Raw genomic sequence first — 27,425 nt, 5'->3', positions numbered from 1 at the left:
CTACATAGTGATGACACCGTGGAAGTTGATACATGTCCATAACATATCTTAATTCTTTTTTTTTTTTTTTTTTTTTTTGGTACCGGGGATCAAACTCAGGTCCTTGAGCTTGTGAGGCGGCTGGCAGAACCACTGAGCTAAGTGAAGGGATCTATACATTATTTAATAACTATTGTGTTGATGAATTAAGCCTTTGTGATTAAGTGCTGTAATTGACTTATTTATTATGCACTAGTTACATTTGATTATCTGTTTGAAATACACATATACACCCACTTCAGATTAATCCTAAATGCCTGCAGATTCTGTACTTTCTTTGTTGTCACCTCATCCATTCTTGCTGCCAGTATATTTCTGCTTATGTATTTCTTGCTTCTAATTTGCCATCTTTTTTTACTGGGTGAGATCCTGAAGTGGTTGAGATTGCCACAAAGAAAAACGTGAGCTAGCCGGGCATGGTGGTGCATGCCTGTAATCCCAGCACTCAGGAGGCCGAGGCAGGAGGATCGCTGTGAGTTCTAGACCAACCTGGACTGCAGAGTGAGTTCCAGGTCAGTCTCAACTACATAGGGATACCCTGTCTAAAAAAAAAAAAAAGAAAAAGAAAAGAAAAATGTGAGTTTTGTGACGCCTGTGCCTTCCAGGGGCCTTTGGTTCACAGAAGCTGTGGCTGCCGAGTCTTCCTTCTGGATAAGTGGAGTGTTCCTGTTCATGGCTTCACATCTGATTGTTCATTGAACATCTCAGTGCAACTAAAACTCTCTTTCAGACCCCTTGTATAGATTAGTTGTTACATGAGGCACAGGGCTTCGTCATAGCAAGATAATAAGTCTCTGAAAAGCAGACAGAATATTTCAGGGAAGTTAACGCCTTTCCTAGTAAATTGTTTTAAGTCCTGACCAGAAGGCTCAGTAATGTGAGCTGTAGAGTTGTCGTAGTTCATTTTCTGTTGCTGATGACACAGTGCCACAGACTGAATGAGTTACAAGGAGAAGAGGTTTATTTCAGCTCAGAGTTCTGGTCAGAGATAGAAGGGCCGCTTCTGGTAGTGACAGCCTTTCTTTCCAGCGAGGAGCCCCTCGCTGGCTGGTGCAGGGTGAGAGACAGGGAGTACATGGGAGACGTAGCCAAACTGGCTTTTATAATAGACCAGCTTTGAAGCGAACCCATTACTTCATTAACCTATTAATCCATCAGCTGTTTGAATGGATTAACCTGCTCATGAGGGCAAGGCCTAGTCACCTCTTAAAGGTTCTGCCTGTCCCGCCTCTTAATCTTATAATGGAGATTGAATTTCCACACAAGCTTTAGAGGGCACAAATCACTTTCAAACCATGGTAGTGAGCAAATGACAAAGAATAGAAAAATATAATATAAATGTTACCAAACTTGAAGTCAGGAGACAAAAGTTTAAATCTCTCTTTGACTCTTTTGATAAACTTAGAGAAGTTGCCTAATTTATATAAATCTCAGGTTTTCTTCTTTAACTTTGAACATGGATATAGAAAGTCATTGCATAATTGTCACACGGGACGTCAGTTTTATATCCCAAGTAAGTACGGTGACTAACACAGCATAGAGGCTCAACAATGATTTGTTTAATTGAAGTAAGGTATACATGGATATAGCTGTACATACATGTTGTTATTGTGAGCAGTAAATTCAAAGAAAAATACTGGATAATCCAGGATATAGTCAGTGAGCTTTAATTAAATAATCTCTTTACTTCATATGCTTACTAAATTTAAAACTTACATAGCATATATGTAAATTTAGGGTAAAGCTAACTTGTTTAATAGCCCATTTTATCACCATTATTTATAATAAACAAGCCCTTAAGGGACGTAATTTACATATATACTGAAACATTGCAGTCTTCCGTCTATAATGACCCATTCTACATAGATTTAACTAAACAAGTGTTTGAGCATTTACTGTCACTGGAGAAGATTTTATTTCACAAAGTAGCATGAGGCAAAGCTGAGCTTCAGGGGGCTCATCCATAAGTACACTGAAGACTCACAGGAGGAGTTAGAGCAGGCCTAAGTGACCATCCCTCCAAGCATCCTTTTCCTCGGCTGCACAGGTAAATGAGTCTGCAGGTGTGTCCCGCTCACATGCTCACACACCTGAAGCAGCATTCTTAGTCGCCTCCATTCTTCCTGCTTCTTCAGTCTGTTAAGTCCCGCTTACGTTCAGGGTTGCCTCTCTCCCTGTCTCCTTCTCTGTTGAGCTTTCTGACCACACTTGTTTCCTAAGCAAGTGCACTTTCCATCCTGCAGGCCCTACGGCACTCTGTACATTCCCTGTTTCAAAGATTGGACAGGAGAAGGAGATGTGGGAAACAGGGAGGCAGTGGGAACACAGACGAGGCAGCTCAGAGAACATGAGGGTAGCGGAGAAGAAGTCTTGAAGGATGAGCAGTATGTGTGGTTAGGATGTTATGATCAGACAGAGGTCACAAGCAGAGACGATTATTTCCTGAGAACCTGTGGTGTCCCAAGCATTGTGCTCATCTCCCTAAGTCCACTACATATTTTCATCGCCTATATAAATCCCTGAGTAGAGCAGGCTTAGAGTTCCTGTCCCTGGCCAGAAAGCAGAAAAGCAGTGGAGCTGGAATTAAGGCTGTAGTTTCTCAGGGCCTGTGCTGTTGTCATACGCCTGTTCTCAGATGGTTTTGCTAGTGATCAGCCAGACTCCCGTCTTCGCGAGAGCCGCACTCCTGTGTGTGTATACCTGGCCGTTTAAATATGGGGAAATAACGAGATAGCAAGGGGGCTCAGTGGCCTGACCTTGAGTCTTCTTACTAGTGTAAGCTGGTATTCCTTCCCAGTCTGCTAAGATTTTCCTTCTTAGAAAGCCAGTGAACGTAAGACAGAAGCATTCATCCTAAAACAACATTAAATAGGCAGCTAGTGTTGGTTGCTCACCTCATGTCCCTTTGCATACTCGAGGATGTGATGTAAAGATGAAGACGGCAAAGAGTCCTCAGACTGCTGGAGGTTGGGGAGGGGCAGCCACCTCCACAAATATCCACCAGGAGAGCTTTGTCTGTGCCGAGGGAGTAATTGACCCTGCCTGGAGGGATGCGGTGAACATCCCTTTACCTACACAAACAAGCGCATTTAGGGCCACCTCACACGAGGAAAGTTTTCCACCTATTTCCAGCGTAGATCGCTAGCTACATGCTGTGGAAGTGTTCCAGGTGTTGTACCGGTGTTCATTAACAAGAGGGTTTTTTGACCCATCAGAGGATTACTGCTTAGAAAGACATCAGATCTAAGATACCCGAGTGCAAGTACCTGTGCTGTGCGTATTTGATTCACTTTTGTTATGAGTCTTACCTTATGGAATTGGTTTTTAAAATATTTTAATCTTTTTTCATATACGTAGAAAAGACTTATGAAACAGTCTGCCCTGATTATCTCAGTTACATAAATATATTACTAAGTGACTTTTGTTTTTGAATTCCACTTATGTTAGCCCATAAATCACCAGTGACAGTGGAAAACTAAAATTGCCGTGGAATCATACGGATCTTCCTTTGCTTTTGGCGGTTTTCTTAATGCATCCATCAAAGCTATTGGAAAAGGATGGTGTGAATAATAGTATCTCCAGGCTTGATATTTTCTCATGTTCTGCTTGAGAATAACTAGATTTTGATCTTATCCTTAATGACATGAATAATTGGTGCTAACATAAAATTTGTGGTCTCCATGGAATTATTAAAGAGAATAAGGAACTGTATTCGGGTGAAATTGGTAAACTATATACTCACCATTAAAATATACTAAAATGCTTATTCGTAATGCTTAAGTTAATTCAATTAAAATCATAACTAACAATAAAAAGAATCTTAAACATATGGCCTTGAAGATTAAAGTAATATTCTTTTGAACAACAAAATACAAGGCTCAATCACATATTATGTTATTAATTTCAAAGTTTTGAAATAAGATCTATATGCAGATCTGTAAGTGGCAAGAGTTTTAAATGAAACCTCTCAAATTAATTTTCCTTTTCAAAAGAATTGTGTCTTCAAATTTATTAGTCTAGAAAAGTGTGTCTTCAAATTTATTAGGATGAATAGGACATGAAAAGTAAAACTGTCTCACAAAAGAGATGACTTTTATGTTAACTCTTGTATGTTCTGTTTTCAAAAGAAAAGGAAGATGGTTTGGTTTGGTTTTGCAGTGCTGGGGACAGAACCCAGGGACTCCAGGATGCTAGGTGCACATTCTGCCACTGAGCCATACCATCAATCTCATAAAAGTATTTGAATTAAAGAGGTTTTGTGCATTTAGTCAACGGGTGCCTTTTAGCACCGAGCACTGTGTAAGGCCCTGAGGTTACAGTGATGAAAAGGGCTCAAAGCCATCCTTAGTATCACATGGATGAATGAGCAGAAAGACAGGAAAATCTTCCTTTACAGTGTGCTGTGGTGAGAACTTTAATGCAGACATGCCCAGGGAACTGTGGGGCCAATGAGTGACACAATCACACTCTTTTGAGAAAATTTTTTCGAAACAAGGAAAACAGTAAACTGAAGGGGATAGGACACGTGACGGGGAAACAAAACCATCAGAAGCGGTTCCTGTTGATAGATGGGAAGAGCTTAAAAGTGGAACCCCATGGTGGGGATGCACTGGGGAGGATCGCTGGCCGAGTTTGGGCAAGGCAGAGGTAGGAGATATAATCACTGGGGTGGGACCCATATGGAATACCCGCTCTATTTCTATAAGAAAGAGCCCAACAAATGCCTCTAACTAGAAGTTTTTGAGTTGGTCCTTGTGTTGAGGAGTTTGCCTTTTTTTCTGATAGCAAACAGGAGGGGGAGTTTGCCTTGTTTAGGTGGTATTGCTGCTGAGTAAGGTTTCAGTCATGCTGAGGTTGCTTTTGGACATCCAATTAAAAATGCCCTGTACCCTCTGAAATACTTAGGAGAAGAGGGAGACTGAGGCACAGCTACTTAAAAGTCTTACTCTTAAAAGCTGTGGTGGAAACTAGGAGAACCAAGAAGAACCTGAGCCGGTAAGAAGAGAATGTCAAAATCTTGGAAAATATTCATGTGACAGGTAAAGGAAAATGTCTCTATAAAAGACACTGAAGGCACAGTAACCAGACAAAGAGGAAAATAAGTGTTGTCACTGTCTGGAAATTTCAGCTGCAAACAGCCAGATAAAATAATGTCCTTTGACCTTGCACTTTTGGCTTTCAGGACAGTGTATGACTTATTTATATTTGATTTCTGAGTGAGGAGGACTAGGCTCTGTGTTCACAATATGTCTACCCTGTCAGAGGTAACCCAGGATCTCAGTCTGCTTACCCAGTTCTAACCAGATGCCCTGGCTTATTAAAGCAGTAGTTTAAAACATCAAGAAGCATGGTGTCAGGGGTTAAGACACACGCTCACTGGATGGCTGAGAGAAGCACAGGTCAGTTTTTGCAACTGCTTCATTAGGAAAGTGTCAGTTTAATGAGTTAATATCCTTAAAGCTCTTAGATAAAATGTGATACCTGAAAATGTTATATGCCTCAGAAAACATTGCTTTATCCAAAGTATCCATCATGAAACTGCACGGGGAAAAGAAGAAGGGACTCCTGGATCTTATTTACACATAAAGAAAAAATTGTCAGTTCATTCCAGACAATCCAGAAGGGCAGAGATAAGCATATTTCTAATGTTTTGATTAAATTGCCAACATCAATGGATGAAAATATCAGGGCTTTCCTTGGCCATACAGTGATGTTATACTTAAAATGTCTTTAAAAATCAGGGTCAGGATTGGCATCCAGTTACCAGAAAACTTGAACTCACTTCTTGTTACGGTTCAAGCTGAGCATGTTCCCCACAAGCCGCATTCACTCATCAGTGGAGCTTTGGGAAGGTGACTGGATCACCGAGCTCAGACAGCTGACCTGCCAGAGTGGGCCCGGGGAGAAGAATCGGGTCACTGCGCACACCGTCTGAAAGGCTGTGTCTCACTCCTGGCTCCTCCCTCTGTCTCTGCTTCCTGACCTCCATGACAGGAGCAGGTTTTCCTCCACTCTGCCCCTCTGCCATGCTGTTCTGCCTCATAGCCAGCTCAGCAGGAACTATAACCCTGAGCCAAAATAGATCTAACTCCTCTAAGTCACGGTGTAGGTTATTGTGTTTCAGCAGTGAGAAGACTCTCCTTCAAAATAGCAAACAGGGTCTATTTTAAGTTTATAATATGTATATTTGCAAAAACAGAAGAATCTATAATTCCGTGACTACGAAGTTAAATATCCTTTATTGAGAACCTGCCATTTGCCAGACACATGGTATCTGCAGTTTGGGTTTTTTGTTTGTTTGTTTGTTTTGTTTTGTTTTGTTTTTTTTTTTTGGTACCAGGGATTGAATCCGGGTCCTTGCGCTTTCCAGGCATGCAGTGGCACCACTGAGCTAAATCCCCAGCCGTCCATTTTTGAATTTCATAAAAACACTGTGGGAATAGGTAGCATGTTCATTTTACAGATGGAAAAACTGGTTCCAGAAGCTTTACTCTGCAGCTCAGAATCTCCTTGCGAATCCACGATTGCACCTGTATTGGGCCATGCATTCTGTTTGGATTCAAAGTTTGTGGTAGTTAATACCGCCTTATCAATGAAGGCAAAAGGTGTCCTGGTCGGTCCCTGGATGACTCAGGTGAGCCCCACACACAAGTTGGCCTCTTGGTCTCAAGGTTTCTATTTCCTCATCTTGAAAGTACCTAATTTCCTTCTCAATCTAAAATTCTGTGAACTTTCGTGAACTAATGTAACAGGAACCAGAAAGACAAGATAGGAATCTTGATTCTGTTCCCCCCCTCATATGCAAATACCATTCCTCATGTGAAACAGATTGTCACAGCAAGTATGTTGAGCCTTGAACGTAATGAAGCTCATTTGTCAGTGTCTGGGGCCTGTAACTTTATAAAAGTTAAACAGGGACGTATTTCAGAAATGCACTTCTGAACCTAAGAAAAATGCCTGTGTTTCCTGTTGCAAAAGGTGTCCTTTTCAGTTGCTTGAGAAAATAATAGAAGCTGATGAGAACATGGGTGTTTTGTTTAGCACAGGCCTTTTTCAGCTGCACATTCCTCCAAGCTTATTGCTCACACATCATTTTAATATGAAAGGGCACCTTCCTTTTGTCTCAGCTCACGGTTACTTTTCAGTATCTCACGGGGTGACATGGGAGGTACCTGAAAAAGTAAGTTTTGTTTAGTGAGTATTGGGATCTATTCACTACCTGGTGTTTTCTTTAGACTTTATTATGCTTTCTGCTGGGTAAATGCCATGGAAATGCATTTAGTGACTCTTAATCCTTTTCTTTAACTAAAATTGAAAGAGACAGCCTTCTCATAATAAATCAGTTTGTGTTGACTATTTTAAGATCCCCTCCCAAAAAACCCTCTGATGTATTTCATTTTCCCAAGATACTTATTCTGTTAAAATAAACCTGCAAACACACACATGCACACACACACACAAAGTTGGTTTCACATCCAAATAAATTTGTATTTAACCTGAACTCTAAACATGGAGTTAAGCATTTTCAGAACCAAGACTAGGGAGCTTTGGGGAAATGTTCTATTTTTTTAATCTTTAGATACCTGTTTAATAAAAGAATCTTAACCATTTTTAGCATAAACTTTTATTAAAATACAAGAGGTAGAAATGGCATAAAAACTTGTCCTGGCACACAGTGGGAGTCATTTCGGAAGTAAAAACCTAGAAGTTAATGAACTACAACCCCAAGAGTGGCGTGCCGTCAGTCCGTTAGCCCCCAGTCACTCAGCTAGGATCCTTTCGTATTTCTTATTAATAGCTTCTAAGTCTCAAAATCACATACCAAGACTTATTGCTAAAGAAGCAATACCATTAAGAAGAAAGAAATCCACCATACCTTTTTCTTTTAACAGAAGTAACCTGAATCAGTGATGATCTGATGCTGGAATCTAAGCTTCGGGTCATTTTGAAAAATATTTTTTCAAAGGTTTTTCCAGAGGAGGATTAAATGCATACGGGCGGGTTAAAAACTAGGAGCAAATAAGTAGGCTTGCCATTTTTATTTTTAGCTTATTTCCAGGGAAAGAAGTTTGGAGGAGCACATTTGCAGAATTCCAGTTCAAATCAATTTAAGGACAATTCACCACCCCCAAAGAAATGAATGGAAATCCTATTTACTGTCACTGCCACGGTCATCGCGATGCAGAACAGCTGGGAGCAGCCTCGTTGTATCATCCATGCCAGCTCTTTCCATAGGAATATTGTCATGGAAAGTTCACCTGCCATTCTGTTCCTGCCACTGGCTTTTTAAAGTTAAACTTAGCCTTTTATTGTTGAGTAATTTTTTAAAGGGAAAGAGACAAAATGGAAGAGAGGCTATTCTTCATCAGCTCCTCTCAGGGCTCATTTGCACTTGCTTCTGTATATCTTATAAACTTATTTATCATTTTAATTAGTTCTTATTCATCTTGTGGAGTTGGCTCCTGTTATCTTAATATATGTTATAAGATTGTACCCTTTCACTTATTTCACAGTGCAAACATAAACATTATATATGAAGAACAATGCAATATCTACTAAAATTTTTTAACCATTTCTAAAACTTGACTGGTCCAAAGAGAGCGTTTAATGACTTATTGATTTTTTTAAATGAAATGCTGGGCACTGGGTAGGTATGATCAATACCTAGGTCTTGTTTGAGTGAGGGGCAGAAACCAGCCCCCTGCCTGGCCACAGGATCCATGTCTTCTGCCCCATTGCTTGCAGATCATCAGCCTCTGATTTTGAGGAAATATTGGAGATCTTTTCTTTTTTTTTTTCCTTACCCTTTTTCTTAAATAGAGAAAGAATGCTTAAACTCCAATTTTAGTGATGAGGCAAGGAAATAATAAATATTATGCACAGGATTTTTGGTTTTTGAATAGTAAAAAGTATATATTTCATAAGGAAAGTCATTTATCACCCAATTACATGTACTATTTTCTCCCTTCCCTCTCCCCTAGTAGAGAAGGTTTGCATTGATTTTTAGTCCCCACAAACTTATAATCTTCTGTGTCACTTTCATTGGTTTTTAGTAGGGACATGGAGAAGTGTCTTCTTGCAGTATTTGTGAGACTTCTTTCCTTGTCTTTAGGATTGCTTATGGTGCTTGTTCCTAACCTCATAAATTGATTCCCTCTACCATGATGTGAGCTCAACAATTCCTTGCTGCCAGTTGGTGCTTTCCCTTCTCTTCCCCTTTAAAATATCCATCTGGGAAACAATTTGCAATATCTAAACTCCTACTACAGTGCTCCTTCCCATGAGGTCACCCCTGGCATGATTCAGAAGAGTGGTATCTAACTCATCCTTGCTCTCCTTTTCAACACAAGGATATTAATAAGGTAGTTGGAGAGCAGGACTCCACCATGATGTGGAATCAGAGCTCTGGGTTGCCATGTAAAGTCTGGACAAGTGTTCCTGATGCAGACACCATTCTGACCTTCACCTTCATAGGTGCTTTTTTAGTGAACAGAAAAGATCCTGAAGGTATTTTTTTTTTAAGTCTGATAAAAATTAGGTGAGCCTTTTAAGGTAGTCACTCACTTTCTTTATATAGAAGTCTCAGTTTAAAGCATTTGTTATGAAGTAGCATGTGTGTCCGTGTACAGAAAGAGAAGTATGTACGATCTCACTCATACATGGAATACAAAAAATTGATCTCATAGAAGTGGAGAGAATGGTGGTTACCACCAGACACTTGGGAGACCAGGGTAGAGAGAGGGTGGGGCAAGACTGGTCAGTACATACTAAGCTACACTTAGGGACAGGAAGACCAGATGAACTATTGCACAGCAGGAGACTACAGATAATGACAATGTATTGTGCATTCCAGCAAGCTATACAGAGGATTTTGAAAGTTCTCAAAGAAATGGTAGCATGTGAGAAGGTCAATGTATTTCTCCTGCTTTAAACATTGCAGCGTGCATCTCACACAGTATCATGCCATACCCCATAAGTATAGGCAGTCTTTGTGTATCAGTTAAATATGTATGTTAAAAAGATGCCTACTAAATTTACATAGAATTGCCCCACCCACCTGTGGCTTGATGACAAGCACATATTTGCAGTTAAAGTTACGTTTGAAAATCAAGAAAAGAAAGATCAGAAATATCTATGTTTATTACTGAGAGAACTCTTAAAATTTGAATTGAGGATTGTAATTTGAGAATTCAGATACAATAACCAAAATACTCCCTTACCTCCCCATCCTAAACTAACAGTGTGTGCTGTATGCACCAACTCAGTAAATGTCATGTATTCAGAAAGCCTACAAAGGGCAGAAGTGCCCATTCCTCATGTCTGGGGTCAGTGGACTTTCTGCAGAGGGCCAGATAGTAAGAAGCTCAGACCCCAAGGCCACATGTTTTGTTACAACTGCTCAATTCTGTCCTCACTGGAAAAGAACTAAAACAATGTGGACCCTAAATTTTAAAGTTTATATAATTTTGTATATACAGATTCATTTTTGATAGTCTTTAAAAATTTTTTCAGTCTTTAAAAATATAAAAATAACGCCATAGTTCACTAACTCCAACTATAGATTTTCAAGTGGCAAGAAGATGACTACCATTAAGAATGAAATCACCAAAATAAAAGTGAGGTTATGACTGTCTAAATTTTGAGGAATGAGGTAAGAGAACTGTATGTGCCTAGACTGACTGAACAAGGAAATTGAGACCATCACCTGAGGTAAGGGCCAACTTTTCCTGAGGCCATGCCAGCCTTTCATGTCTCCTTGGGGTGGGCCTGGAGTCTCACCTGTGTCCTTTTGCCTCCACTCCTTTTGAGACCGTCCGGAGATAGAGCCCCTCTTCTACTGTGTGTAGTGACCAGGGCAGGTCCAGGGGCATTTCTATAGCATATGATACTTCCCCACCAAGAAAAATGTTTGTCCTCCTTCTAAACACCCGAGCTATGCTGTTCTTCAATTCTAATGATCCTTGATTCCTTTCTTCACCCTCAACATTGTGTATCTCTGATTCCATCCTAACACAGGACACGGCTAGCCGATGCACCTTGGTGACAACCAGCCTCACTAGGCACAGTCCTCAAAGGCGGAAGTTTTTCTGTTATTAATTCCATTGTTACGTTGAAGGTATACATTATATATAATGTATATATAATGACATTCTTTGTTGGGGGAAGTATTTTTTCTTCATTAAGTTTATTGGTACGTTTTAGGTTTATAGTACAGTTACATTCATCATTGGATCTTGTACCTTTACATGATGTATCTTGGTTCTTACTTTTTCCCCATCCCCTGCCCTCCCTTCATCCCCTCTACCCTTCCCTATTTACAAAGACTTTGTTTCCATTCTTTCCTTTTTTCACAATTTTTCTTTTCCCTTCTTTCCTTTGCCCTACCCTTCCCACTTCCCCTACTCCTTTAGCCCTTTTCTTCCTATTTCACATTATCAATTATACAATTTGAACCTTACTTACACTTTCAGTTTTTCACACCAGAGAAACTATTCAGTATTTATATGTGTGTCCGGTGGAGGTATTTTTAAAGAGTTGATTTATCTCAAGCTCAGCATTAGAATCTGTGCTCATGACAAAAAATTTCAAAAGCATAGAGATGGCATTCAGCATGTAAAAGCATGTTAATCATCACCCTTGGTAATTTCTATAGTTAATTTCCAGTTTTATAAGTTAGAGGGTTGACTGATTAGTATTTAATTTCTCCCCAACTCTGGTCAGTAGACATATACAAATGAAGAGTTTGTTTCCTTGGAACAATGAGAATGAATTAGAAGTTGAGGTTTTGAGTCAGCGCAATCTGTGGGCTTTTGGTTAAAAGGAGACCTTTTAAGGCTTCCTGTGGCCCACAGCTAGTGCATCAGCATTTCTAAATCACACAGGTTTGAAGTACCCCCCCACTGTTTTCTGGAAGGGCTGCTTCATCCTGACAGGGCCTGCATAAACAACATTGATTTAACAGTTGGGTGAAAAATATCCAGTCTAGGTTGGTCTAGCTTTCCTATGTAGGCATTACCTGTACGTCTTAGTTGTCAGGCTTAGTAATTTCCTGTATGTGTGCGCGTGTGTGTGTGTGTGTGTGTGTGTGTGTGTGTGTGTTACAGTTCTCTTAATGCAGTTGCTTGCTTGGGACCTTCTGTGCTCTGGGAATACTGAAATCTTAGAGGCATGCTCCCTGGCCTCCAAGAATTTAGCAACTGGTAGATGAGAAAGGCATCAAAACAAAATCTTTAGGGTATATTGTGATAGACAATTTAATGAGAATAGGAAGCAGATCTAACCCTGACTGAGGAGGCAACAGGGCAAGATAGATAAGATAAGAATTATCCATTCCTCTGAACCTTGGTGAAAGCACTGGGTTCAGACAACCTTAACATCATTTTGCTGGCCTTAAGTCACTTTGCTATATAGAGTCTTGGTTTTCTCATCTGTAAAGTGGGATTTAAAATATTCACTTTCATAACTTCTGTATGGGGAAGGGTCAGCCAATAGCTGTCTTCCCTTCTTTCAGCAATGAGATACACATTGTGTGGATTTCTGGCTGGAAGGTGCAGCAGGAGAGGTGAGTTTTTGTGGGGTTGCATGGGGACAGGTCCCATGTCTGAATGAGGTCCAAGAAAACAGCTTACCTAGGTCACCTATTATCCCGCACCCCCTGGGAACAGGTACACAATGGATACCGTGTCTTTTCCCAGCACAGCCTTTGTATATTTTACAGTCCTAACAAGTTGGCTGAGGGACCTGGTCAAGTTACAGACTTCTCAGACTGCTTTTTTACAGGGAGTTTCAGCACTTGGTCCAACTTGATCGGACCTCAGGATTGCCCTAATACCTAAGGTTAGAAAAAATATTAAAACACTTTACTACTGAGGTAACTAAAGTCCTAGCAAACCGTCAATGTTTATTAATAGTATGGGCCTAATTTCTGGTGGTTAAGTGTGCTCTTATTTTTAGGAAACTGAACATCTCGTACAGCTTCTTTCTGCTTTCATGCTACCTTCTTGTTGCAAATTAGATGTGTTATTTAGCCTACTCAGGAACTAAAATTTCTGTGAAAAGGGGTTAATGAAATTGTGTGTATACCTTCAGTGACTGATAAATGGACATTGTGTCCTAAAATAACCTTACACTGCCTAAGCCATGTACCTTGCTGGGAGAGAGGGAATATACAACTGAGCACAATTACCCTTGATGCCTTTTGACTTCCAGCCTTAGGGCTAAATCAGACTTGTCAGAGACCTAATGCTCCTTTTTGGTCACCTGATATGATCAGTGACAGCCAACCTATGCCTTTTGATGTTTTGGCCACAGATTCGCTCCTCATAATTAAGGATGCAAATGTTAACCCCTTTTCCTGATATTATGGCAGGAAAGACAGTTTGAAACCCTCAACTGTCTGAGCTCAAACCCTCTTAGAGGGATGGTAAGAATTCCCGACAAAGCTTTACCGCACAGGAAATCCATTGAAAACACCAGCCTTCCCCACGCACAGTTCTGGCTGGGTTGTTAGGGAAAAGTGATGGAGCACCAACCCTTTGTGCCTTTGTCTCTTCCAGGGGAGAAACCCTACAAATGTACCTGGGAAGGCTGCACCTGGAAATTCGCCCGCTCGGATGAACTGACAAGGCATTACCGCAAACACACGGGAGTGAAGCCATTCAAGTGTGCGGACTGTGATCGCAGCTTTTCCCGGTCAGACCACTTGGCATTGCACCGCCGGAGGCATATGCTGGTGTGAGGAAGGCTGTCTTTCCAGCTGGGCGTAAGAGCTGGATCTCTTAGCGGCACCCAATTCAGCAGGGCTGAATCCCCTTTGCAGTGTTAACACAAAAGGGCATCTCCATCCTACGATGTCCGAAACCAGAGCAGGAACAAGAAGGAACACCTCACCTTTCAGTCTGAAGGTAACCCCCATCCTGACTGCTTGGGGACGTCCTCATGCTGGCCTGGGAGTTCGGCCACACAAATGCTGAAGAGACAGGCATTGTTTCCGTGCTGTGTACTCTGCCATTTAAAGAAGTTTGTAGCCTGTACATTTTCTGAGCTGTCAGACATTTTATTATCAATACCTTAAAGGTCATCTACCACAAATTGATGGCTAGAGCAAGACCACTTCAATTTGGATAAATCTCTCATCACACCCCACCCCCTTTATCCCTTTTTTTAAAAAAAAGTTTGCGTTCCTATCTAAGTAAGGTAGAACACACATCCAGTCTGTTACCAGCAAGCAGCATGAACATAGAAAGGAAGAAGTTGTTGGAGAGTTTCCATTACCTGAAAATAAAGGTGCATTCAAGTAGCCCTTTGCAAAAGTGATGGCAGCAACTAGATACCACTCGCAACTTGTCATCATGCCATGCCCTGAAGAAAACCAACATTGAATCTTTCATTTGTTTGTCATTGACTGTTTTCGTTTTGTTTTGGTTCTGTTTTGTTCATCTGTTCGAACAGAAGGGCAGCGACATTTCAGTTGAAGTCTAGTCCTGGTCTCTGCCCTGGCATGGACTGGCACAGAGATGTTCTGTAGTTGAATAGGAAGAGCCTGTCTAAAAAAAAAAACTACTGCCCCACTTCAAATCGCAGTGTTCTGTCACCTAGGCATCATTTCTTCCTACCTCTAGTGTTTGATTACAAGGAATAGGGGGAAAAAAACTTTCTTAGACACACTGGCACCAAGGTAAGAGGTGGGGCTGCCCAGGCAAAGTCAGTGCACATGAAAAATCAGACAAAGCAGAGATGGAAATAATGCGCCTCTTGAGGAGAAAAGCAATAATGAATAAAAGGACTTTTCTACAATAACTTCACTGAGGACTCACGTTACCAATTTTCATACTTACTAAAGGGATTGTAAAAAACACCCCAGCATTTTAGATGTCTTGGTTACATTTACAGCACTGAGGTAATCTTTCTGCTGTTTGTTGTCCTGCTTGGTTGAGTACCACAATTAAAGATTATCCTCCCCTTTTCTTGTATGAAGACAGTTATTTGGTGACTAGAAAGGCAAAGGAGACAGCTGGGAGTTAACTCATTGATTAGTGGGTCCTTCCAAGATAGTGGAAGGAAATGACCTCCGTAGAAAGCCTGCCATGGTGCTAGCTTCCTCTCTTGGAGAGCCGAGGATAAGTGACTCTCCAGTAGGTTCTCCTGTACACGCTTCATTTTTTTAAACTATTAGGACCCAGTGGTCCCGCATTGGCATCTGCAGGGATATTGAACCTATTCATTCTGGGATGAGGATGAGGGGAAAGTAGAGTCCTATCAACCCTAAAATCTTGAGCCTCTTGCAGCTAGCAAAGTATACAGTAAATAAAGCAATGCATCACCAACAAACATTCTTTCAGAAAAAATACCATATTTTTGTCCCCACTAAAAGCTGTTTTTTTTCCCAGCTTTATGTGGCTAAGGGGCTCGGTAAGATGATGATGTTGTTGTTGTTGTTGTTGTTGTTGTTGTTGTTGTAGTTGTTGTTGTGTTGTTTTTAAGATTTTTTATAGCTTAGATATAAAAGGTCTCCAGCAAGGACCTTTGCGCATATATTTTAATTACAAACACTTGATTTGGGGAATTGCACAAATCAACCTCACAATATTCCTAGCTCATTTTTAAATGTTTGAACATTCTGAAATTATTTCTAATGACAGAATTATCCTTTGTAAGATTATCTTCTAATTCAGATAATCTTATTCTGATGAAGCAAGAACTATGAACACTGCAACAAACATGATTTGTGTTGGGTGGTATTAACAGGAATTTCAGGTCAAATTCTGGCTTCACAAATATGTGCTCTATATTTTCTGCCAGGTCCGAAAAATTCAGCAGGCAATTTCCCTCCAACAAGGGCTGCAATTCTATTGATAGCTTCTTTGGCTGACGATCTGCTACCCACCAGTGGATTATTGTTGTTATTGTTGTTTTTAACCAGCTGAAATATTTTATCTGTACTGTATGCAACTCCTGCTTCTCATTGCCTATGACCATTCACAATAGGAAAGGGTCTCTTGATGCACGCCAGCACTGGTTACTGGTCAGTGGCAAAGAATACAGAGAGGAGCAAACACAACTATGAACTTCCAAGGTTGGCCCCAGCACCTTGTTGCAGGTAATAGGGAAGTCATCAAGCAAAGTGTAGATTTGAGTTGGTCCTGCCTGCTCTCAAAAGAGCCAACCCTTTTCTCTGCAGAGAGGTGTCTTGAGAGTATTGAAAGTAGACAAGTTTTTAGAATTCATTGAACTGAAAGGCAGTGGAGTCTTCCTGAGTGACAGCGTCATTTGAAGTTAGCACAGAACTAAAGGAGCTGCACTTGGCTAATAATATCAGAAAGAGTTTGGGAAGTACGCTTTTCTCACCTTCCAAAGTGGAAACCAGACTGAGATTGTAAATGAACTAATCAGCATTGCACCATTTCCCCTTCTGACGTTGCAGTTCTTCTAAGAAGGGATCCAAGCACAAGCAAGTGAAGGAGTCACTGAGCTAGCCCCAGAACTGAAATGTATTTGGGGCTTGTCTTGAGATAAAGTGAACTCACTTTGTCAGTTTCCTAAAACTTTTCCTGTGTAAAGGAAAGTGGTTTGGAGCAAAAGGAAATGGGATGTCTTTAGGCACAGGAAAGCCTCTTTTCCATCTCACGGGCCATTTCTAGCCTCTTTGGAAAAGCATAGTACGTGATGAATTACAGGAAGGGACAGAATCTTAAAGGACTTTTTAGGTTGTTCTCTAAGTAGAAACATTCTTTGGGTTTAAGTTTGAAGCTATTCACCTTGCAGCTAGACATACATGCATAGTGGGAAATTTCCATATTCATAGTTACAGTTGTATCACTTAAGCTGCAGGAGAGCTTTCTCTTTGCATTGCAGAGACCAGATTACAAGACGTTATGGTACTTGAGAAGTTATAAGGTTCAGTCTTTGCCGTTTTTACAGAGTCCCTTATATTGTGATTTTAAACTGTCTGGAGAGAATCACACTTCCCCATCCACTTCCTGCCTCATCACACCAGCTGTGTGCAGAGTCAGCTTGGTGACTTGTCTTAAGTTCTATTAAGACATTTAAACTGAGTTCTCCAAATGGCTTTCCCGTAAAGATTATACTACTGCCTTTACAAAACGCATAGGATATTTTTTTTCAAAAGCAGTTGAATACCAGTAACATAAACCCCATTTTTTGAAATGAGCACTTTGTATTCACTTTAAAATTCAAGCAGGAAATAGGAAGGTAGATTGTCAGAGGGTGAACTCACAAAACGCTACAGTGTTTACAAATGCCAGTTCGAGGATGATTAGGAGGGCCATTTTCCTTATGGTTGAAATTTGGAATAGCTTGTGCAAAGATTGTGTTCATTTTTATACAACTGTTTTAATTTCAAATTGCCTTTTATGTTTTAAACTTAAATAAAATTCTGCACTTTGAAATCAGTTCATTAGAATGATAACATGTATATGGGTAAAGATGCAGTACTCCCTATTCTGTACTTTATTATACTTACCAAAGCTGAAGTTGAATAAATCTGGTGAGGTGAGGCCTTCAAATGTATCAACATGCCTTTGTTATGTTGTTTTGACAGCTTAGAAATGTAGCCGTGACGTTGTTATACAACTGTCCTAACATTTACAATGAGCACTGACAGAACTGAAGTAGTGTTAACAATACCAGCATCCATGCTACAGCCTGCATAGAAGGGACTGAATGTGAGAAAATTTTGATAAATCATAATGGGCCCAGAAAGCCTTAATATTCATAGTTCATAATCCACTCTCAGATTTTATTCTTTACTAAGACCTACAAATTTATTAGGTAGATATGTTCTAGTACATCATTGACCAAATATCTTCCTTTAGTTTTTCTGAGGAATACATATGATAAAAAATAGCCTTTTCAGTTTGATTTGGTTTAGTTTTGAAAGGGGTTGGTAAGTCCTGTCTTCCATTTCCACTTCTATTTGTCTCCACACTGCCTTCCACTCACATGAACAGAAAGCCCCAACCTATGCACATGTGTATGCACATCTGTTTATGCAGCAGCTAGTGGACTAATGAATACCAACAAAGAACTTTTAAAAAAAGAATTTGCAATGATCCATACTATCTAGAAATGTAAGTTATTTACCTTACTAGGGAATAAGCTTATAGTACTATATATGACTGCCTGCATTTTATAGTTAAGAAGTGTACATAAAAATTAAAATGCTATATTTTCACAGTTTCATTATAGAGTAATGTCTGTTTAGCAACCCATGTCCATTGGTATTTTGAATATGCTAAATACTGAGCAATTGCTATAGAAACTCAGATTTTCATAAGAAAATAAAATAGAAGGATACTGCATCTTTTAAAAAATAGAGTGAAGATATTTTACTGTATTCGTAACGTGATAGTGGATAAAGTATTTTCAAAACATGCAAGTTTTACAGAGGTTGTAAATAGTTTGATGAAGTCTGTTGGGGGAAAGAGCTTCTAGTTTTCATCACAATAAAAAAAAAGTTCAGATATGCCTTGTATGTCTTACACACAATTAGCGGTATTGCCATGGGACTTCTGTCCCGCTGTCTCAGTGTATGTTCTTTGCGCTCTGTCAGTATGGCATGGCCACTTGTTGTGGTTTAGCCAAGATGGTTTAAAACCCCACGAAATCATTTTAAACTTGCTGTGGACAACTTTTCCAAACTCATATCTTTTCCTGAAAAAGGAGAAGCAGCCACACAAGATTGTGCTGAGAGCATCTAATAATTGCTTTCTTAGTTATCTTCCTCTTCAACTAAGTGGTTCTTGATCACAAAACTGTGCAGGTGTTTTCCTTGTTTAATTCCAGAGGGATTGCTTCTAGGTGTAGCTTCATGTTGGCAAGATTAAGTGCTGTGGATATGGCTGTGTGTTACATAAATTTATACTGGCAACAGAAATAAGCTAATGCTCATTCTCAGAAATGAATTAAATGCTGAAAGTGCCTGTCAATAAATATGACCAATGAGATATTCCTATACTTTTACACAGCAATAATTCTTCATCAAACTGGAGTTTCCCTGTACATTTTGAAAACACATACACACAGAGTAAATGTATGCACATAGTAAATTGAATCCATTCCTCTACCCACAGAGGGAAAAAAAAAGCATTTGTCTGTTAGGTATAAATAATCTTTTTGCAAGTAACATTTGTTAGTTTGATTTTTCTTGCAGAATGTAAGAATGCAAATGTGAACGTTATGGTAATCCTCAGTGTACCCCAGGCATGTGGCAATTACAATTTTCAAACGAAAATTTGACTGTGATTTGTCCCGAATTAAGAAACAGTATGTATGGCTCAAAACATTTTGCTCAGTTAAAAAACTGGTTTATTTAGAGCAAAACACTGAGGGATATTTTTCTGCTTTATTTTATCCAATGTACAAGTTTGTCTTTATGTTTCTTTATTCCTTTTTCCCAAAATAATCCCTGTTGTCATCTAAGAAACACTTTGGGATGAATTGACAAAATCACATGTCCCTAAAAAGTCTACTGATGTACAACTAATACTTGTAAACCTTTAGTTTTGCAGTTAATCGTAAAAATTACCTGATTTACATTCAGAAGCTTACAAGTTTTTCCTAAAATTAGTTTACTGCTAGGAGTGGAGTCATGGGTAGAAATGTACAACAATGAGACTATGAATAGACACGAACCCTGGAAGTTCTCCAGCCCCGCCATCTCAGAGCACAAATTTCACCCAAACAAGCTGCTGAGGCTATCAGCAAAATTATACACTTTCCAAGCCAAACATTTGGTAAGAGCAGTTTTAAAATTATGACTGTCATCAAACCCTTGAGATTTAGGTGGTGTAGACTACCACAAGGAAGAGTGTTCTCCAGGCCCAGACCACAGGCCTAGAAAACCATCTACTTTTTGCTTCTGTACATTTTAGAAGGGAGAAATAGGAGAAGGGACTCTACAAAACAGGGGTTGAAATAACTCGTTAAGCACACAAGAAGCTGGTGCGTTCCTTAGTCCCACTGAAGTTAAGTTGTCTGACTGAGCTGTCTGCATGCTGTTTGAAAATACCAAAATGTCTTAGAAGGTCGAAACTTCATCCATAAAAATTGCAGCCGTTCTCTATTCAACATGACATGCCAGGCGCGTGTGAGGCGTTTTCAGACATGTTACCTCTGATCTGCACAACAGCTCTACATTTTATGGATGGGAAAATGAGGTACAAAGATGATGTCCATGGACACGAAGGGAAGAAATACCGGAGTGGGAATATGAAGCCACCTGTCTGTGGCTCTGAAGTCCCCATGATTTCCTCTGTCCCACACAGGATATGTGTTCCCAGAAGCCACCTTTCCGTGATTCTCAGTTTGATCACGGGCACACTGCACAAGTAGTCATCTTCCAAGTAAAATAGCAGGGCATCATGCTGTTACATCATGTAACATGTGATTTGACAATGGTGCAGAATGTTTGAAATCAGGCCTTTCCTGGAAATTCATTTATGAAGGATCATTATAAACTAAGAGCAACAACTACGCATCTCCCTGAACATGTCACTTTCCTCCCAGATGTTTGGCCTGGAGCTTAAGAATCATCAAAACTTTTTCCAATTCACTAGCATTTTTGCCCAGGTTGGTTTTCTTAATTCTACCCATGTGGACCTCCATGGAGCTGGTTGTTAATTCAGAACTCACTTGCAAGTGATAGTAGGGTGTCAATCACACACATCAGCTGATGGTTAGTAGGTAATTCTTGTTCAGATTTCTCACTTAACAGCACCATCTTGAAATGCTTTAAATAATCTTATAAATAATTTGCTTATAGTATTGTTAGTTTAATTGAGTTTTATGTGAGAAGCTGTCCAACGTCAGAGAAATGAAATCCCTTCCCTTCTGTGTAGAACAAGGTCTCTGACAGTATTGATTCATGGAAGTACTAATGGACTTTGAAAACATTAAGAGAATGTTATTTCGCCTAGTGTTTCAGTTTCTGAAAGTGAGTCCTCTGAATTATGATGTTTCTCCTTTTTACTTGGCTGGGGAAGAGATAAAACCTGTATCAACAAATTCTCTTCCATGCTGAAAGCAAGTGTTCCTTGCAGATGGGGGCTCTTCTCAGTTAATTGAGTTTCACCAGCAGTAATTTCTCAATGACAAAACCACCACTTTGAGTTGAAAAGAGATGAATAGCGGAAATAATCACATCATACTTTTTCTTTCTGGAATTCATCTCTAGAAATTTGAAATGTTTCAAGCCACAGAATCTGCCATTTGTGCAAAGCAAGAACCAGTGACCAGTGAATTATCTTCTTCCAAAGCAGGTTAACCGAGACTTTCACAGAGATTCGTTTTTATTGAGAAATGAGGGTGAATATAGAAGGATAGGATTTGGGTCCAAATCTAGTGGCAAAAATGTCCAAGCAATCAAAAAGTAATATATTTTAAGGACACAGTAACATCTTCCCTTTCTGCTAATTTCATGCTCTAAAGATACAACATAAAACACTATAGAAAATGCTTTTACCCCACTCATGTTTCTAGTTTTTCCATGGCTGAAATTATGGTTACATCCAAAGCATAGAATATATTTTGTTCCTCTAATCTTCATTACATTGGATGGGTATTGTTGAACTGGGGCACTGGTGCCTATATACAAGGCTCTTTCCTATCAACTTGTCTGTCCGCAGTTTGTTGTGTTTAAAGATTCGTTTTTAAAAACCACTGTCCCCTGTGGGATGCTGGCTGTATTGTTTTGTTCATGTCTATGTGGGACACATTGCATCACATAACAAACCAACTCTGTGGATGTGAGATAACTACTTAACAAAACCAGCTTGAAAACATTGTCTTATGTATTATGTCATCCTGCATCATAATGCAATTATGTGTATCATGGTCATTTTTTAAAAAGAGAAACCAGCAAATTCATGTTTGTCCATAGAAGAATGTACTCAGAACATTCTGTGTTGTGAAATGATGAGAACACACCACCTTTAAGATACCCACCTGCCACTTAAAATGACTTAGTTATAATTAGTAGTAGTCTAGACTTTGCTCTTGGTGTGTGGGGGTCAATTCAAATGTCATTTTCTTTTGAATAAATCTCTCAGCCATATTTGAAAACGTACGCAGGAATAAAGAAAATATCCTCTTTGGCCAAACTAAACAGGCATCCCTTTCTTTTTCTTGACACTTAGCTCATTATACATGGTGACTGGATCACAAGATCTTTCTGTGTAAAAATACAAAAATATTTTTTAGTTTACCAAGCAGTTATTCTAGGCTTGAAGCCTCTGAACAGCAAATCGAGTAAATGGGCTGCATCTGATTCACTTTAGGGATGTAACTTACAAAAGACTCTTGGGTCTCTGAACCCAGAGAGCCGGCATGCCCAGAGGACACCCTACACATTAAAGGATAAAGTCCCCCAATGATGATGGCAAGCAAATGTGTTGAATTCTTAAATCTTTGTTTGGTTTTCTGTTCAGAGTTTTAATTGCAAATGAATTTATTTCTTCAGCTTATCTAAAGTTCTGATTTCCTAATAGTTTTCTCTGCATTTATATACTCTCTAGTGTTTAGGCAATCCCTGTTATAAGTTTATTAATATTATGTAAGTGTTGTTCTTGTATTTATGTATAGTGTATGTATTGTAAATATATTCAGAGCTTTTTTCCTTTTACTGTAAAATGGTGATTTTTTTTTTTTACCCTATGATAATGTAAAGGGAGACCCTCCTAATGAGATTCTCTCAGAGGATGATTATTCCAGTCTATTCTCAGAGATTTAAATGAACAAGTGTTATCGTTTTTAATGGTGTCTCAGACATATTCTGTTGGTGCATTGCTTTTCTGTATTCAACTTTCCTATGAATTGAGCTGTGAACCGAAATAGAGTTTAAACCTTTAACTGTATGCATTTGTATAATTATCTGAATGAAGGCATGAAGGTTAAATAAAGCATTTTGTATGGAACAAAACTCCCTAATTATTACTAAGGCTGGAAATCATAGTTATTAACCATCCTAATTAAACCTTTGTTATGAAAAGTTTTGCTACTTGTGTATAGTAATTTAAAACGGAACAAGATAGAATCCACACTAAAAATGAAGTTCTTTTTTTTTTGACAACCAGCTTCTAAGGAGAGATTTTTCGCTTAAAATTTTAATGAATACAATACTAAAAGTGGTGCAGAAATATCATATGAAAGATACATCTTTTTGAGTCTAGAATCAAATCTTCATGAAGCTTGATTTCTTCAGATTTTGTATATCATTTAAGTGTAAAATCCATGTAGCAATGCTAGCTGATTTCTGTAGGTTAAGAAAACTGTTATAGATGCTTTTCAAAACTAGACCATTAATAGGCATATCTTTTTAAGCAATTGCTAAAATAAGCTCTTGAGCCGGGTGGTGGTGCACGGCTGTAATCCTAGCACTCCGGAGGCTGAGGCAGGAGGATTGCTGTGAGTTCGAGACCAGCCTGGGCTACATAGTGAGTTCCAGCTCAGTCTCAAGTACATAGTGAGACCCTGTCTCAAAAAACAAACAAACAAACAAACAAAAATAATAATAAAATAAGCTCTTGAAAAAGTCTGTCTTCCTATATAATGTTCCAGTTGAAGACCTAGAGAAGTCTATTCTACAGAAAGAACAGTAGTAAATGCTACTAGGCAATGTCCTCAGTATTATATCTGTCCCCTTTATTCATTACAAAAATTATGAGTTATATTCCATCCATGTCCTAATTATATAGAAGGAAAAGGGAGACACTGGCTTTAGGCGATTTTCCCAGTCAGTTTGGTTGCAGGATTAGTGTTCTAGGTCACTAAAAGGATATGTCAAAGAAATGGAGAGGGTGGAAGGTGGAGGTGAGGAGTAAAGTGGGGAGGAGTGAATAGCAAAATCATAAAAATATGCAACAGATATCTTTGATTATGTATGTACAAATAAATATAAAAATATCACAATACTATCCTTCATGCATACTTAGGGGGAAAAAATCAGACCAAAGTAGACGTTTGGCTTGCTTTACTACTGGCCCAAAACCCTTTTCAAATTAACCCTGAGTTTTATGATGTTTTGTTGCATTCCAAGAAACTGGAAAGAGCCACAGGGTTACTTACCCTCACACACTGTTCCCGCGAAGCCCTCCCCCTACCGCCATTGCTCTGACCACTGTTGCTTTGACCCTTCCCATACCCAGCTCTGTGTGAACACTGGATAAGTTTTGGGGAAGTCATCCCCTCTCACAGTGAAGCCTCCTAGGTACTCTACTGGCAATTACAACACCAGCCTTACAAAAGAAATTACTCAATAAAAGGTTAGATATTTCTTTGGAGTTGAGGCAGTAAACCATGAAGTCAATTTTTACAAAATCATTATAAAGCTTTTAGTTGTGGGCCATCATAGAAATACTCATTTAAGGCCAGGGCTAATAAATGAGAGAAGTCTCTTTGTCTGCATTCTGGTGAGGTATGGTAACACTTTCAAGGCTGGACCAAACCCACTCTGGTACTGCATTCTGGGTATGACTTTGTAATGAAATGGCAAGCTGTACATTAGATTTATATCTTTGTCCTGATTTCCTGAGGGTTTTCTTTGGGCCACACACGCATCCAAACCAGCTCTCTAGCCTTGTTTTTATTTGCATTGCCGTTCACACCAGGAGCTTTGTCAGCCAGTAGATCAATGAGAAAAGTCTCGAGGAATATGTCGCATAATGCTGTCATGCTCTCAAGGTAATTTATTTGTTGATATTTCTTCAAGCAGATGATTGCTAGATGTGTCAACAGTAGCTGGAATTACACAAGTGCTGAATAATTTGGTCATTTTCTCAGACTTGACTTTCTTCAGGGTGTTTGGACTATAGCTATGACTCCAACTTAAACACTGATAGTTCCACTGTTTTTTTATTCTCTCCCTAGGAAACAACAATGACTAGGAAACAACAGCATGAAATAGTTAAAGCATAGAATACCAAGATGCTTAAGATTAAAATACCTTGGGGCTTTTTTTTTTAAACTCAGTGCTAGAACAAAATTCTATTCTCAAAGAAAAATTGTTTTAGTCCCAAATGGCTAGTGCAGACTTTCACAGTATATCCTGCATTGTCTTCCCACCAGAGTCACATGGTCACTGTCAACACAATGGGGTCCTTGTGCTTTGTCCATGTGCTGTCTGGATTTAATGTATTTCTCTCCCAGCAGTGTAATAAGTGTAATTTACATCACTTCCTGTTCAGCCTACATTCACCAATGAACGCCCACACAGCAAACAGTTGAGTGAGGTAGATTTCAGAAATAAATTACATTTTCCTTATACAGAAATAGCTTCTATATGATCTTTCTTTAATATTTTTACGGTGTTAAGTTTATGTTTGTATATGAGAGAGACCATGATGACATCAACAGCACAGTCTGTGTAAGCATTCTGAGAACAAGACAGGCCAAGAATGGTTGAAGTGTCTATAGCCATCACGAAAGCCCCTTGCCCTTCCAGTAGCTATAGTTTCCATGCACAGAAGCTATAGTTACCATCTTTTATCTGGAAGAGCATTGCAGGACACTGAAAGTCTGTGCCGTGAGCTATTGTGATATCCAGGTTCCCTTAGAATTTTCCATCTGTCCCACTGATAAGGTCCATTCAACCTTAGATTCCTTCTGCCCTCTGACACTTGATCATCGAGTAGGCTGTACAGGGGATGTGGCCATGGAGGGTTAGACATCACTGTTCATTCTGTGAACCTACTTCTCTTTCACGGTTGACTTGGAGCCATTGTTTTGTTATATGTTCTGCATGAACCCAAATGGTCACTTGAACACTCGGGTTGACTCCTTTGTACTATAGCTGTCTTTCAGTTCATGAACTTGATTCATTCCATGATCCTGGGGAAGATGGCCAAGGTTCCATTCGTCACCAGATGTGGAGTTCATGGATGGAAGCAGCAAATTTTTGCTAAATGCTTCTGTTGGCTAACAGAATGGTTTGCGAACAAAAGCATTTGTGAGCTGAGGCATTACTGTATATGTATCAATATTATCTATTTAAGTGAGCATATAATTCCTGTTTGATATACCTAAAACATGGAGTATAGAGTTAGACGATTACATGAAGTCTATTCTGTTCAGCCACTCATAAGTCCATGTTATAGTTACTCAGCAACTTTATTTACATAAAATAAAGAAAAGCACATATTTGAGATACTCTTCTCCAGAGAGAATATGTATTGATTGTAGTTAAGGCAAAAATCCTTGGCCAAAAGTAGGTTAGAGCTTATTAGGGTAAGTAAATAAATACACAATTCCTATATATTTAAACCATACATGGGTAGGCATCAGCAGAATTGGCCAAAGTGTTAATGAAAGTTTAAGGGAGAGAGAACAGCTCTGTAGTATACGTAATCCACTGGACCTCCCATCCCTGAGATGCACATTGTATTTGCCTAGATTTTGATTCTATGCCCAATGAAAAATCAAAGCCTCCAGATGATTTCTGTACAACCTTGGGGACAAGGAAGGCAGGGCTGCTTGCATCATCACAATTTCACAATCACCTTATTCTTGGCTTAAGGTTCACTTCCAGATCTGATGTGTGCTATCTATGGAATGGAACGGAACGGAACGGCATGGTGTGGCCCAGCATGGAGTAAGCATGTGTGTTAGAAAGCATAATCTAAGAAATAATTTGAAAGCATCTAGTTCACTACTCCATCTCTCCTCTTCCCCTGCCCAGCTTTTCCTAAAGCAAAGCCCAGTGTGCTCATCTCACATTAAGCAGTTTCTCCATTGTGATGGTTACTTGTCTGTCTCACATTGGCTGGGCCACCGTGCCCACCCATGTATTTGGGTAAGCATTATTCTGGATGTTTCTATGAAAATGTTTTGGGGTGAGGTTAACATTTAAGTAGGTGGATGTTGAGTAGAGTAGATTAGCTTACTCTTTATAATGTGAGTAGTCCTCATCAAATGAATGGAAGGCCTGCATAGAACAAAGATTCTCCTCTCCTAAGCAAGAAGAAATTCTGCCAGCCCACTGCCCTTGGATTTGAATTGCAGGGCTTTCCTGAGTCTTCATCTTCCCAGCCAACCCCATCAGACTTAGGATTTTGTGAGCCTCTGTGACCATATAAGCCAATTTTTAAAAACAGAGCTCCCTCCATAAGTACACATACATATGTTGCTTTGATTTCTCTGGAGAACCCTGACCAGTGAATCTGTCTGTGTGGTTATTGGAGCTCTTTCTGTCCATCCCTCTGACCTTGGAGCCTTACTTCCCTTGCTACAGGATCAATCTGTATATGTTGCCAGATGAAGGTAGTGCCTTACTTGTGAAAACTTTGGTGCAAGATGAGTTTGGAGATTTAAAGTGAGTTCAGATTGAGTCAGAGATTTTTGTTTGTTTTCTTTTCAACTTTTATTTTGTGTGTTTT

At 39.4% G+C, this 27,425-nt stretch overlaps 1 protein-coding gene across 9 annotated transcripts in view; it reads left to right on the top strand.

Annotated features, from left to right (window-relative positions):
- The window catches only part of Klf12 (Kruppel like factor 12), a 581,477-nt gene extending 560,033 nt beyond the window's left edge, over positions 1–21,444 (top strand). For all 9 annotated transcript variants that reach the window (XM_010622344.3, XM_010622347.2, XM_010622343.2 and 6 more), the window contains one exon: positions 13,596–21,444. In XM_010622344.3, coding sequence (XP_010620646.1) covers positions 13,596–13,777 — 182 coding nt within the window. In that variant the 3' untranslated portion in view covers positions 13,778–21,444. The remainder of the gene's footprint in view (positions 1–13,595) is intronic.
- Positions 21,445–27,425: the final 5,981 nt, after the last annotated feature.

Source organism: Fukomys damarensis, unplaced genomic scaffold (assembly GCF_012274545.1).
Source record: "Fukomys damarensis isolate Sample0158 unplaced genomic scaffold, DMR_v1.0_HiC HiC_scaffold_6, whole genome shotgun sequence".
Taxonomy (NCBI): domain Eukaryota; kingdom Metazoa; phylum Chordata; class Mammalia; order Rodentia; family Bathyergidae; genus Fukomys; species Fukomys damarensis.
This window is presented reverse-complemented; position numbering and strand designations above follow the sequence as displayed.